General features: G+C 45.6%; 1 protein-coding gene across 1 annotated transcript in view; it reads left to right on the forward strand.

The window, feature by feature from the left end:
• Positions 1–12,150: 12,150 nt before the first annotated feature.
• C6H14orf132 (chromosome 6 C14orf132 homolog) overlaps positions 12,151–15,054 on the forward strand; it is a 39,380-nt gene continuing 36,476 nt past the window's right edge. The window contains exons 1-3 of the mRNA XM_072963903.1: positions 12,151–12,162; positions 12,578–12,739; positions 12,861–13,118. Of these exons, the coding sequence (XP_072820004.1) occupies positions 12,151–12,162; positions 12,578–12,739; positions 12,861–13,118 (432 nt within the window). The remainder of the gene's footprint in view (positions 12,163–12,577; positions 12,740–12,860; positions 13,119–15,054) is intronic.

The following is a 15,054-nucleotide window of genomic DNA, read 5'->3' on the forward strand; positions in this document are numbered from 1 at the left end:
TATATAACAGCAAGGACTCTCCTGGTGATGGACGAGTTCCTTGGTCAGCACTTTTGGCTGCCCCTGCTTCTGCTCTCTGAGAAGGTGCCCCTCATCAGCTTGCCTTCCCTGCTGAATCATGAAGGAGGCCCCTTAGGAAGCTATATCTTTGGCAATCCAATTTCTGTTGGTGTAGGTAAGGTATGAGGCTTCAAGATTCCCTTGAGGGTTGAGCAACTCAGGCTTTTAGGTTTGCAGGATTGGAGTTTCTCTAGAAATTCAATGACATTACAATCTCATTAAAATTCTAGTCAGCTCAATAGAAAAAGAAACCCAAAAAACAAAACACACACACAAAAACAAACAATTTGATTAAAAAATGGGCAGAGAATCTGAGTAGACTTTTTCTGAAGAAAACATACAGTTGGCCAACAGGTATACAAAAAGGTGCTCACTAATCATTAGAGAAATGCAATGAGAACCACAGTGAGCTACCACCTCACTCTTGTTAGGATGGCTGTTATCAAAAATACAAGGAATAAAAAGTATTGGAGAGGATGCAGCGAAAAGGGAACCCTTGTTCATTGTTGGTAGGAATGTAAATTGGTGAAGCCACTATGGAAAGCAATATGGAAGTTCCTCAAAAAATTAAAAATAGAACTACTATGTGATCCTGCAATTCCACTTTGGATATTTATCCAAAGAAAACAAAACTTCAAAAAAATATGTATCCCTATGCTCATTGCAGCATTATTTACAATAGCCAAGGCACAGAAGCAAATAAATGTCCATCGACAGATAAATGGATAAGGAAAATGCAGTACTCTTGAAAATGAAATACTCTTCAGCCATAAAAAAGAAGGAAATTCTGCCATTCGCAATAGCATTAATGGAATTTGAGGTCATTATGCTAAGGGAAATAAGTCAGACAGAGATACAAATACCATATGATCTCATTTATATGTGGAATCTTAAAAAAATGACTCATAAAAATGGAGAACAGAGAAGTGGTTGCCAGAGATGGGGGTAGGGGGAGCAGGTGTAGGTGGGTCAAAAGGTACAAACTTCCAGTTATAAAATAAATAAGTCATGAGACTGTAATATATGGCATAGCAACTATGATTAATACTGTATTTTATATTTGAAAGCTGTTAAGAGACTAGATCTTAAATGTTCTCATCACAAGAAAAAAATTCTGTAACTATGTGTGGTGATGGATGTTAACAAGACTCATTGTGTTTAGCCAAGACATGGAAACAACCTGAACATCCGTTGACAGATGACTGGATAAAGAAGTTGTGATTTTATGTACATAGTGGAATACTACTCAGCCATAAAAAAGAATAAAATAATTCCATTTGCAGCAACATGGATGGACCTGGAGATCATCATTCTAAGTGAAGTAAGCCAGAAAGAGAAAAAAATATACTATATGATATAGCTTATATGTGGAATCTAAAAAAAAAATTTAAAAAGGCACAAATGAACTTATTTACAAGACAGATTCACAGTCACAGAAAGCAAACTTATGGTTACCAAGGGGTGGGAATGGATAAATTGGGAGTTCAAGATTTGCAGATACTAACTACTATATATAAAATAGATAAACAACAAGTTTCTACTGCATAGCACAGGGAACTATATTCAATATCTTATAGTAACCTATAATGAAAAAGAATATGAAAAGGAATATATGTATGTATATGTATGACAGAAATTGACACAACATTGTAAACTAACTAAACTTCAATAAAAAGTCATTATACAAAGATAGATAAAAGGAAAGAAAGACATTGTGTTGATCATTTTGCAATATATACAAATATTGAATCATTATACTGTACACCTGAAACTGATATAGTGTTATGTATCAATTATATTTCAAAAAAATTTTTTTAAAGATCCTAGTCTACTTGTTTCAGGACAACTTTCTGAACCAGCATCCAAAGCCAGAACTTGTGTTTGAGGTGGGCTCCTTGCATCCAGGCCATGGCTTGGAAAATTCTATGGATTGGAAACAAGCCTCCCTCTGGCTCTGTCTACCGCATTTTGGCCAGGTAACCTTGCCAATGATGCCTAGGCAGGTAAGTGTGCTCATCTGCTCTGTACCCGGGCTGAACACTAGGGATACCTCTTTATCCCGAGGCAAGGCTCACCCTTGTCAGTGGAGCATAGGGGACACAAAGGTGGTACTTGGGAGGGATTAGGGAAGGAGGGTGATGTCACCTTTTTTTTTAAGATCCCTGCATGGCTTGCTCTGTTTCTTTCCCCAAAATTAACATGCTTCGGAGGCAGAGCTGGCCTTCCTGATCCTCTAATGGGGAAGCTTATCTAACTTGGATTATAAACCACAGGAAGAATAAACCTCTTTTAGGGAAGTCAGATTTTATTCTTACTCATCACTTGAATGAGCCAATTTTCATCAAAGTTCATCTCTTTCTTGTAAGAACTTACTGAAATCCACAGGAAGAAACCAACATGTTCTAACATCCTTTTTCCCGCCATGTCTCTTAAAATCCAGTACCAGTAGGCACATGGCCTCAGTCCCAAGACAAGCAGGTGACTCTCAGTAGTTGGTTTGCTATGGCGTATTAGGGCTGCCAGCTTCCCTCATCGCTCCACGCCATTCACCACTCAGCTGACCCCTCATTTTAGGTTCCATCACTTGCAACACCCCACTTGTGCTACCAGTTTCAATATTGAGTCAGATCTGTTGGATTCAAGAGATAAAAACTCCCATTTGTTTTCTCCAGTGACTGAGAAGTCCAGGGGTAAACGTGCCTTCAGGCACCATAGGATCCAGCTGCTCAGTGACAGTACTGGGAACTTTGTCTCCTTGTCTCTCACTCTGCTTCCCCGTGGGTAAGCTTCAGTAGGAAGATGGCTACTAGCAACTCCAAATTCACATTCTACCGGTTTAGCAACCTCGCCGAGAGACAGCTCCTCTTTCCAGTTAAAATTCCAGGGCTAACTCTCCCTGGACCAACTTGGGATTACGCGTCCTCCCCTGAATCAATTCCTTGGGAGTGGGAGGTAGGATCAGCCCCAGCTGAGCCACATGGGCAGAGAGCTGAGGATGGGGGCTGTCCCAGGAAATCTGGGGGGCTGTCATCAGAAGAAGGGAAGCTGGCAAGACACAAAGAACACACATGCCCTGTAAGTTTCCAGACTTAAATGGCAGCTCTTCCTGGAGAGGACAAAGGCAATGAACAATTCTAGAACACCTACTATGTGCCTGTCATCTGCTTATTTTTTCAACTTAAACTTTGAGGACCTATTAGAAATAGTAACAGCTAATTCTCAAATAGAATTTATTGTTTACTAGGGTTCACACTGTTTATTCATTTAAACCTCACTATTCTGCAAAGTAAGTGCTGTAATTATATCCCCGTTTTACAAGAAACTGAAGCAGAGGGCAAATGATTTAGTTAGTTGTTGAGCTGGACACCTGTATTAGTTTCTGAGGGTGGCTTAAAACAACAGAAATTCACTCTGTTAGTTCTGGAAGTGAGAAGTCTGAAATTGAGGTTTCAGGAGGGCCCTGTTCCCTTGTGACTCCAGAGAGAATCCTCCCTTCTAGTCTGGACTGGAAAACGAGTCCCTTCTTGGGTTTCGGTAGTGGAGGCAGACGGTCCTCCACTTTCCTTGGCCCACAGCGGCATCACTCCAGCCTCTGCCGCCATCATCACGTGGCCGTCCTCTCGCCGTGTGCTTTCCTGTGTCTCTTCTCTTCTTACAAGAGCACCAGTCACACTGAATTAGGGCCCATTGAACTTGTTTAAATTTAATTACAGCTGCAAGACTCTACTTTCAAGTAAGGTCACATCACAGGTACGTGGGTTTAGGACTTCGACATATCTTTGGAAGGGTCACAATTCAACCCACAACAAATCAAAGTCAAGCCTGGGTCCAGAGTCCCTGCTCGCCTCTAGCCTCAGGTCTAGGACCCAGCTCCTGGGGTCACAGCGGTGGAGAAGCCGGTGTGTACCTCCCAGGGACTTTCACTGGGCAGGGAGATCAGGTCAGTGTGGTGAGCAGTGAAGGCACCCATGGGGTGGTCACCGCAGCTGGGCGCCTCCCACCTCCAACACAGGCAGGTTCCCAGAGGACCGGATGACTGTGTGGGGCCGTGAGAGATGAGGAGGATGCAAGCAGGAGGGGCAGGGATGGGAAGGGAGGAGTGTGCTCCAGGCAGAAGGAAACTGTGGGCAGAGGCTGGGGAGAGAGGGAACACAGCTGGTTTGGATTCATCAAAAGAGCTCAGCATGCCCAGAGCAGAGAAGTCAAGAAGGGAAATTGGAAGAGGAAGCTGAAGAGGCTGGCAGGGCAGAACCAGGAGGGTGGGGGAGCCTCAGTGAGAAGCTCCCACTCTATCCTGGGCATCAGTGACAGAGAGGTGGGCACGAGAGGACTGGGGGCATCCAGGTGCAGGAATTAAGCGCAGCCTGGGGACCACAAGATTACTATCATCATCACTGCTGTTGTTGCTGGGAGATAAGTGGATGTGGCCGCCCTGGGCAGGCAGAGCTGGAGGAAGAAACATCTTCCTGCGTCACAGCCCTGCCGCCTTCCCCAGCAGACCCGCACTTCCCCCACTGCTTCCTCCCAATGCAATCAACCCTTTAATTAAAATGAGTTCATCAGAGTCTGGAGGCGCAGCCAACAAAGGAAGCAAAAATAACAGTTACCTTCCAGGGATGGTGCCTGGAGCTTTGGAAGCTTCCTGTGAAGAGAAGGGAGTGTGGGTGGCATGGAAGGGTTTAGCTGGGGGCTTGGGGGAGAGGGGCACTGTCCTCTCTGTGTGTGGGAGACACGGGCAAGGCATGGATTTCTGAGGGGGTCACAGGGTTTCTGAGGCTAAGTGATCCACCTGCTCTGGCCCTGGGATGCCAGGGGGCAGTGGGTTGTTACCTTTCCCATATGGTGAAATGCCTCTCTCTCAAGAAACGGGGGAATTATTTTAAGTTGCCCCCTGGTTGGAGCACTTTTTCTGTCCCCGTCTCTGCTCACCTGCCCCAAATCAGCCCATCCTTGAAGGCCACAAAGCTGGTCCAGACCCCTCCAGCGCTTTTTGCTCTGAACTGTCTCTGCCAGTGTTCTTCAATAGACGTAGAAACCACATACAACTTAAATTTTAGGAAGCCATGATGCAGGCAACTTAAGTTCTTCTAGTAGTGCATTTAAAACATCCAAAAGAAACAGGTGAGATTGATCTTAATAATGTATTTTGTTTAGCCTCATATATCTAAAATATTGTCCTTTCAACATGTAATCAATATAAAAAAATCATTACTTTTTTTATACTAAGTCTCCAAAATCCTGTATTTTTCACTTATGTCTCAACTCAGACCAGTCATATTTCAGGTGCTCAACAGCCCTGTGTGGCCAGTGGCTACTGTGTTGGACAATGCAGGTCTGTACTGCGTTGACATTGGGTGATGACCTTGTCCCCACTTGTCTACCTGGTACATTTCCCTCCTGAGGAACTATGGCCCAGCGAGGCTGTATTCACCCCTCCAGGGAGCCCTGCACAGGCCTGGCTCTTGCTCGGAACTCAGTAAAGGTTTTGAAGTGACCGATTGTGTGAGGGTCTCTCTGCTTTTGTATTAAGAAGTGATGCTGGGAGCTGTGGGTCTCTAACTCTCTGGGCCTGCAAGTTCCTTTTCCCTCCGGTGCTGCGGAAACCCCGCATCCACGAGGAAACAGTGGGTCCAGCAGGTGAGCTTCCAGCATCCGCATTCAGGCATTTTGAATATCAGCCCTGGCATGTGTGCATGGAGGAAAGGAAAGCATCAAAGTGAAGCCGTCGAAGGGAACAGAGGGAGCCGTTTTACTTCCTGCGCCCTCCTACTTAATTTCATCCATTCATTTATTCAGCCATCATTGCTTATTAGCTCATTAGTTTGTTCATTCAGGAAACATTCCCAGAGCCCTTTATGTAAGCCAGGCATTGGCCAGGTGTTGCTGCGTTTCACGGACAAGGAAGATTCCATCCTGCCTCCCGCTCCGTAGCCCCCTGGAGTACTTGTTCTAGCAGAACATGTGTCTGAACTAGGATAACCATAAGCAAATGAGCAATCTCTGGATAAAACTAACAACCCTCCCTCTCCCCATGGACTTTACCAACATTCCTTCTCTCCTTCCATTGACAGCGCACCTACTATGTGCTGGGTTCAGTGCTGGTCACTCTTCCCATCATCTCATTCAACCCTCCACTTTCAGGGATGGAAAGATCCCTGGCTCAGAACGGTTAAGTAGCTTGCCTGATGTCATCCAGCTAGCAAGTGGCAGAACCAACATGCAAACCTGAGTCTTCAGCCTCCCCAGATGGGGAGCTTTGGACCACACTGCAGCACCTTGTCATTGCTATCAAAGCTCTACCTGAGTCTCTCCACCCCCTTCCAGACACACAGCGCCCAGCACCCAGGAGGGGCTGAATGTATGAAGGAATATTTGTTGAATTAAAGAATGAATGGATGGATGAACTCTTCCTGACTTTATATTGATTTGGTTTTGCCTTGGTCTAACATATAGGTTCCTTATGGGCAGGAACCATGGTGTAGAAGACATGTGGATTCTTGAGTCAGATGGATCTGGGTTCAAATCCTGGCTCAGCCCATGTTTGCTGTATGGTCAGAAGCTTCTTGCTTTGAGAGTTGACGGAGGAAGAAGTGTTGGGGCCAGGCTTCCAAGGACAACAGGATTTCCTGTGCATTTTGCTGCCCCCGCTGCTGCCTTCCATTTGCTCTGTGAGCTTAAAAACGGAATGGGTCCTGGGCCATCTCTGCCCCTGTGATGTGCCCTGAATAATTGATTAAGTGGCTTGGTGAGAAGCTCATGAATCCTTAAACCCTTCTTAAAGGCCTCCCAGGAAGAGAGGGCATCTTGTCCAGGGTCTCTGTGGCCCCCTGCCCTCTCCATCTGGGTCCCAGTTGAGGCGAAATGATAGGGTCACATCCCCCTGCTGTGGCCTTCAGTCCAAGAGCCTTTTAAGGAACGGAATGTTCCTCCCCGCAGGATCCCCAGTTCTCTGCACACATGAATTATGCATGCAGTACTTGGCAGAACAGCAGTCTTGAGGCTGTTCCTGGAGCCCAGATCCTCTAAGTGTGCCATGCAAAAACCCATCCCCTTCCTCTGTCCCCATGCTGAGCTGCCAGGACCAAGAGCACACAGGTGGCCTGAGGCCCAAGACGCTCAGATGGCCTCTCCCAACAAGTAAATGCATTCAAAGGGAGAAATGCTGTGGAAAAATAAAACAAGGTGTTTTTATTTTAAGGACGGATGATTTAAACTGCCTCCTGGAGGAGGTAGTTTCGGAAATGAAACCTGTACCATCAAAAGAAAGATCTGGAGAAAAAGAGTTCCAAGCAGAAGCAATAGCAAAGACTATGTCCCTACGGGGACGCGCGCTTGGTGTGTTGCGGAGACAGAAATGAGGCCCGTGTGGCCAGAGCACGGTGAACGAAAGGGTTGGTGGGCTGAGAGTGAATAATTATAGTTCTCGCCCTTGTTGTTGTGGGTTGAATTGTGTCTCTTCCCAAGGGAGAGAATAATACTGAAGGATGATTCCTGGGTCTACTGTGAGATGCAAAGGCATCTCTTACTCTAGACAGACACAACCCTTAACCCACACACAGGATTCCATGAGAGGAGCATGGCTGGATTTTAACCCCATCTGCCTCTCTGCCAGACACCCTTGTGCAGTGTGCAACCTGCAGAACTGTACATGGAGGACCTGGGTAGAGCCATTATCTGCTCGTGATGGAGCTGAGTGGATGGGAGAAATCACAGCTCAGTGCTGGCCAGGATAAATTTGAGAAGCCATTAGCCACCAGAAGTTGCTGAATAGGCAGATGGATATGCCAATATAGAGCTCAAGACAGAGGTCTGGGTGTCCTCACTGGACCATTACATGCCTGGATGAGGTTGACCAGGAAGGACTATAGAGTGATATTTCTAACAGATCCACCTGAGAGGTGCCTACTAGTCAGTGGGTGGCACCAGCAAGGAGACTAGGAGTCAGAATTTAAGGAGACACTCTCAAGGTTGCACAAGTGCAAAGCTGGCACCTGAGAGTACGTGCCACCTTAAATTTTGTGTCTTCTTAAATCTAGTCTTGCTCTGGGCTAATTCAATGGAGAAAGGATAGTTATGACAAGTAATGATGCTGGCACAATGAGACATTCATTTGGGGAAAAAAAGAACCTGAATCTTTATTTCACACTATATATAAAAAACAAAAATAGATCACAGACTTAAAACATAAAAGCTATAACTGTAAAACTTCATGAAAAAAAAAAAAACAGAGAAAATCTTCATGACCTTGAGCTAGGCAAAGATTTTTTAACTAGGACACAAACAGCATGAACCATAAAAGAAAAAAAAATAATAAAGTGGATTTTATCCAAACTAAGAACTTTCCTTTGAAAAATATCATTAAGAAAACGTAAAAAACCACAGACTGAGAAAATATGTGCACTACATATATCTGACATAAGACTTGTGTCCAAAACACATAAGGAACTCTAACAACTCAGTAATAAAAAGACAACTGATCCAATTTTTTTAAATGGGCGAAAGATTGGAACAGACTGTTCACGGGAGAAAATATACAAATGGCCAAAATGAGCAAGTGCAAGAGATGTTCCACGTCATGCAGTCATCAGGCAAATGCAAGTTCAAACCATAATAAAGTACCACTGTATATCCACATGAACAACTTAAATGAAAAACAATGAAGATACCAAATGTTGGTGAGAATATGAAGCAATTGGAATTCTCATCCACTGTTGGTGGGAATGTAAAATGTACAAACACTTTGTATAACAGTTTGGCAGTTTATTATAAACATACAACTAAGCAATTCCATTCGCAGGGTTTTAACATAAGAAAATGAAAACCAAATGTCTATACAGAGGCTTGAACACAAACGTTTACAGGCATTTTATTCACAAAAGCAAAAAACTTAGAAACAGCCAAGTGTCCACCAACAAGAGCATGGATGATCAAACTGTGGTACATTCATACATCAGAACGCTTTCCAGCAATCAAAATAGAACTACTCATATAAGCAACAATCTGGATGATCCTCAAAAACATCCTGCTGAAAGAATGAACAAAGAAAAGACTGCAATCTGTATGATTCCATCTATAGAAAAATCTAGAAAACACAAATCTAATCTGCAGTCATGGAAACCTGATCAGTGCTTTCCTGGGGCTGGAGGGCTGAGGGTTGTCTGCAAACAGACAGAGGGAACTTTTAGGGATGAGTGCAATGTTCTATGTCTTGGTTATAGTTTTGTTTACGCGGGTGTATATACGTATCAAGACTCATCAACTGTGTGTGTAAAACGGAGACATTTATGTAAATGATACATCGACAGAGTGATTTAAAAATACCTCAGCTTAGGCTTTGGCTGACAAGCTTTTATTTATTTTTCTTTTTAAAATTTCTTTTTGGGGGAAGGTATAGCTTAGTGGTAGAGTGCATGCTTAGCATGCACAAGGTCCTGGGTTCAATCCCCGGTACCTCCACTAAAAAGATAAAATTAAATTAAAAATTAATTTAAAAATACATAAAGAAACCTAATTACCTCCCCTCAAAAAACCCAAAAACCTTTTAAATAATGTTTTTCTTTTTTATTTATTTTATTTTTTATTGAATAAAAGACTCTTTAAATTCTATGGTGCTTTATAATTTTCAAGTTTCATGTACATGGTTTCATATAATCCCAAAATAACCCTTTTTTAAGTCCCCGACCCCTATATTGCCCTTCCCCCTTCCCTCTCCCCACTGATAACCACTAGTTTGTTCTCTATATCTGTGAGTCTGCTTCTTTTTTGTTTTATTCACTAGTTTGCTGTATTTTTTAAATTCCACATATAAGTGCTATCCTACAGTATCTGTCTTTATCTGACTCATTTTACTTAGTATAATGCCCTCTAAATACATCCATGTCATTGCAAATGGCAAAATTTCATTATATATATTAAAAAAACCAGAAACATTAATTTGAAAAGATACATGCACAATGTTCATAGCAGCATTATTTACAATTGCCAAAGTATGGAAGCAACTTAAGTGTCCATCAATAGATGAATGGATAAGAAAGATGTGGTGTAGATATACAGTGGAATACTACTCAGCCATAAAAAGGAGTGAAGCTCTGTTGACAGCCTTTTAAATCCTCTGGTCCTCCTTGTCAAGAGTGAGAGTATTTTCCTTCTCCAAGAACACTGAGATTACATAGTTCTGTTCACCTCCAGGACACAGTGGGCATTAAAAATAAGCTCGATTGGCAGGTCCATGGCTGCCCCTTCATTGAGAGACGAGGGAACTGGGATCCAGAGAGGAGAGATTGGTTCAAGGGCACAAAGCTTGATGTAGATAACTGACTACAAGTTGTTGCTCAAGGAAGTTTGGTTTTAAAACATAAAAACAAGCAAATAGACAGTTCACCTTGGGCCTGTCTCTCTTTTTCTTTAGAGCTGAGTCCCAGGAGAGGGCTAGGTTCCCCTGATTAAGGCTAGGCCTGCATGCCAGTAATTGCACAAAACTTTTATCTGCAAAGTACCTTCTAAGTGAGCCACCTGCTCTGCAGAACACAGTCATTACGAAGCAGCGAGGGTGCAGGAGCGTGAGCCTCACTCTTCAGCTGACATCACCTCGTGCTGATCTCCCTGCCTTCCTCATTGCCCTGCCTACCTCCCTGAGTCTCATGAGGACATGAAAACATGAATGTCTGCTCCCACCACCCTTACTGAATGTAGATGTTCTACTCAGTGCAATAAGGCCAGGCAATGACATAAAGAACAAACAGATCAGAAGGGAATAAATAAAACGGTCCCTGTTTACAGATGACATGATTGTCCACATAGAAAACTCCCAAAGAAGCTACAAAAAAGTTCTAAGAACTAATAAGTTCTAGGTCACAGGATGTAAGACAAACATACAAAATCAATGATATCTTTATATATTAGCAGTGAACACATGGACACCAAAATTAAAAGTACAATATCAAAAACTTACAATCACTAGAAAAGAAAAGAAAAGAAAGAAATATTTAGGTGTGTATTTAACAAACATATCTAGCCTTACTGTATAGCAGAGGGAAATATATTCAAGATCTTGTAGTAGCTCATGGTGAAAAAGAATAAGAAAATTAATATATGTATATTCATGTGTGACTAAAAAATTGTGCCGTACACCAGAAGTTGACACAACGTTGTAAACTGACTATAAGACAACAAAAAAATTTTTAAAAAAACATAAGCCTTATATGCTGTAAACTACACAACACTGACGACAAGAAAAAAAGCAAAGGTCTAAATAAATGAAGAGACATACTGTGTTCGTGGACTGTAAGACTCAACACGGTAAATACATAATTTCTTCCCAGTGTGATACATATTAATATTTAACCAGCTCTCTGGGCATCCTGTGGCCCAGCCAAGCTGACAGATAAAAACCACCATGGTAGCTAAGTCAGATTGGTATTACTATTCAGAAGGATGAACAGTCAGTGGACTAGAACAGACCACCCAGAAACAGACCCACACTTAGATAAAAACTTGACAAATTTGGTGTTGCTAGTCAGCATCAAACAGAAAGGGCTGGACTGGTCAATAAAAAGGGTGGACAATGGATTATTAATATGGGAAAGAGGAAACTGCTTCCTTAACCTACACCAAAAAAAAAACAGTAAGAAAATGGCTTAAATACAAAAAAATAAAATAAAAATTTAAAACTACAGTAGAGTATCTTTATGGTCTCAAGCTGGGAAAAGATTTCTTAAATAAGGGCTAACTGTAAAGCCAAATATTTATAAACTTTAATTAAATTAAAATGAAGAGCTTCTGTTTGGTGTCTCTTCTTAGTAATCTCATCATGAGCGCTCCACCCTTGTGACCTAGTGACCTAATTACTTCTCGAAGTCCCCACCTGCAAATGCTGTCACATTGGGGGTTAGGGTTTCAACATACGGATTTTGAAGGACACATTGTCAGTAAGGCAGTCATCTCATTCCCACAGCCCCTGCTGGGCTCCCAGCTGCTTTGTGACTTTGAATAAACTCCTCCATCTCTCTGTGCCTCTGCTCACTCACCCTTGATAAAGCCAGAGGGTGGGGGCTGCCTCTCTCACAGGCGGTCCAGAGGCTCATGACCACCATGGGTGAGAAGGCCCTGGGAGGGACACCACCAGGAGGGTCCAAGTAACACTCACTGAGACCTGTCTTCCCACAATCCATTCCTTACCCCGGTCTGGGACGTCTCTCTGTTTCTCTCTCTGTCATACACACGAGCGCGCGCGCACACACACACACACACACACACACAGACACACAGACACACACACACACACACACACACACACACACACACACACGGGAATAGGCCTCTCCCTGCATCTTGGTCTCTGTTATCAGCCATGTTAGAGCTCACATTTATGGAAGACACTATGTACCAGATGCATAATCTCATTTAATTCTCTGGTTCTGTTTTCTGCATTTTACAGACGATAAAACTCAGGCTCAGAGAGACACTACCTTGCCAAGCCGCAAGAGCTGAGCTAGGATTTAAACCTCCCTCTGCCCAGTTCCAGAGCCCCGAGGGCACCGGACTCTGGGCGCCGTCTTGGCGCAAAAAGCCTGTAGACCCTGACCCCGTTGGGCCAGCGCAGGACTCGGGTTCCACGCTGGCTCGTGCACAGACCCTCTGGCTGACCTCGGACCTCAGTTTCTCCCTCCGGAACACGCAGGCAGGCGATTGTGAGCGCTCAGGGGCTCCGCCGAGCCCCGCCCTCGGGGGTGGGACTGGGAGTGGTCACGTGGAGGGGCGCCGGGTCCCCCGAACCCCGCCCCATCCCGCCCCGCCCCCAGGCTCCAGGCCCTCCGCCCGGCCGCCGTCCGGAGGCGAGAGTGCAGGGCCAGCCCCAGGCGCGTCGCGGGCTCGGGACCTGCCGCCACCCCCGGGCTGCTGAGGGCGGCGCCGCCACCGCGGGGTTTCGGGGACGCCGGCTCGCTGCGCGGCCTTCCCTCAGGCAGCGGTGCAGGCGCTGGACCAGCAGCAGCAGCAGCGAGGACTCGAGCGCGGGCGGCAGCAGCGACACCATGGATCTGTCCTTTATGGCCGCACAGGTAACAGGGCACCTTCCACCCGCGCCCCGGGCCGCCAAGTTTGGGCAGGTTCGGGGCCACGGTCTCGCCCTCCCCGCCTGGGCTGGACGCACCGGGAGGATTCAGGCCGGGCGGTGGCGCCCGCCGGGGATGCAAGTCCCGGTCCTTTGTGCGGGCTGGCATCCCCACCTGGTGAGCACATCGGTGGGGCGGCGAGCGTGGCTCCCCGTGGTGGGGCGGGCCGTGCATCCTGAGCTCCACGGGTCGACCTGTGCTAGGGGCCTGGGCAGTGGGCCCCTCTCTGCCCATCCCCCTCGCTGTGACCCCCCGCTCCGGTGCCCTGGAGCCCTCCTCGGCGGGGCTGCCCGGATCCGTGCGAATCCTGGCGGGCGGGCAACCTCGCTCTTCCCCATTCTGTATCTTCTCGAGGCGCCAGGTAATCTGTCACTTGCCACTGACCTCGGGCGCCTCCCACCTCACTTTTCACTCCCCGCATGGAGACCATGAGCGTCTGCAGCCCGAGGAAGGCGGAGAGACCCGCTGTGTGATCAGCCAAGCGCCAGAGCAAAGCGCTCGTTTTCAGCCTTTTTTGCTTTGTGCTGAGTCTGTAGCCATCAGTGCCCGGCGCGACCATAACTTCCCTCGACACAAAACAGGTTCCCAGTGGCAGAGAAAACAGGTGACTTCTCATCGCTTGGTCTTTGCTGCAGGAGAATCCCCAAGAGTTCTAAGAGTGGGGTGATCTTTATGTTTCACGCCTGAACTATCCAGCCAGAACAAAGGCATCGCTGGCTTTCCCGAGCAGGCTGTGGCCTCTTGGAGTTACAATCTGGCTCAAGGGAAGAGCCACCACATTTGGGCTGAGAGAGTAAGTCCTCATGTACCAAATTCAGACCTTGCACCTTCTATAGGGTTGGTTATTTTGAGAGCCTAGTGGTAAGAAGGACCCCCAAGATTCCTTTCATCCTCTGGGTATGTGGCAGGAGCCCCACTGGCTGCTGTTTACTTTTCCAGGGAGTGGAGTTTCAGGAGACACTTTTCCCTCAGACTGCACCATGGTGGAAGCCTGTTTAAAAATAACAGTAAAATCCAGGCTCCAGGGCCAATGAGTCCCCAGTGGAGGTGTGAATGGGTGCAGAATCCCCAAGCTGGCTCAGAGGAACCTGGATTCCAGCTCTGTGCAGCCTCAGCCTCTTAACAAGTTCGCAATATTGCTGATTGTTCCCATGATTGATGCTGGTCCTTTTTTGCCTAATTTTCTGTCTCCTGTTCCTAAAGCCATGTTTATAAATATTGTCATATGAATATCATTTTAGATAGTGGTGACCGTAGCTGCATGATGACTGAGGAGGTGTCACCGGATTTATTTCTAGAGGAGAGAGAAGCTCACACACCCTTTATCTCTACCTTCCCCCTCTAGATCCCACCAAACAACTGATGTTTCTATGGTTACAAGATAAATTGATGACTGCTAACCCTGGGGCTGGCTGGAACATCAGGAGTTGCTATGGTAACTTGACAAAATAAACACAGGGCTTTTCAGCACCTAGAGGCAGAGACTGCACAGAGATTGGGTTCTTTTTTTCTTTTTTCTTTTTGTTTACAACTCAAGTTTGATGTGGTCAGTTTATTCCCGTCGGCAGATATGTGGGCATTGATTACGTGCTCAGTCCTGGGCTGGCCACAAGGAGCAGAAACACCAAGCCATCACAAGGGGAGAGATGCCGATGCTCGCTGAGCACCTGCTGTGTGCCAGCCATGGGACTCACGCTCTGTTACAGTACATCCTTACACGTCTGTGATGTCGGCACTGTTATCCCCATTTTACAGATCAGGATACCAAACTTCAGCGAAATAAAATAATTTGTCCAGGATACACCATTAACAAGAAGAATTTGGTTTCAAATCCAGGTCTGAGTATCTGCAAAGCTGCTAGGTTTCCCACCTTGCTGCTTCA

This window comes from Vicugna pacos, chromosome 6, assembly GCF_048564905.1.
Source record: "Vicugna pacos chromosome 6, VicPac4, whole genome shotgun sequence".
Taxonomy (NCBI): domain Eukaryota; kingdom Metazoa; phylum Chordata; class Mammalia; order Artiodactyla; family Camelidae; genus Vicugna; species Vicugna pacos.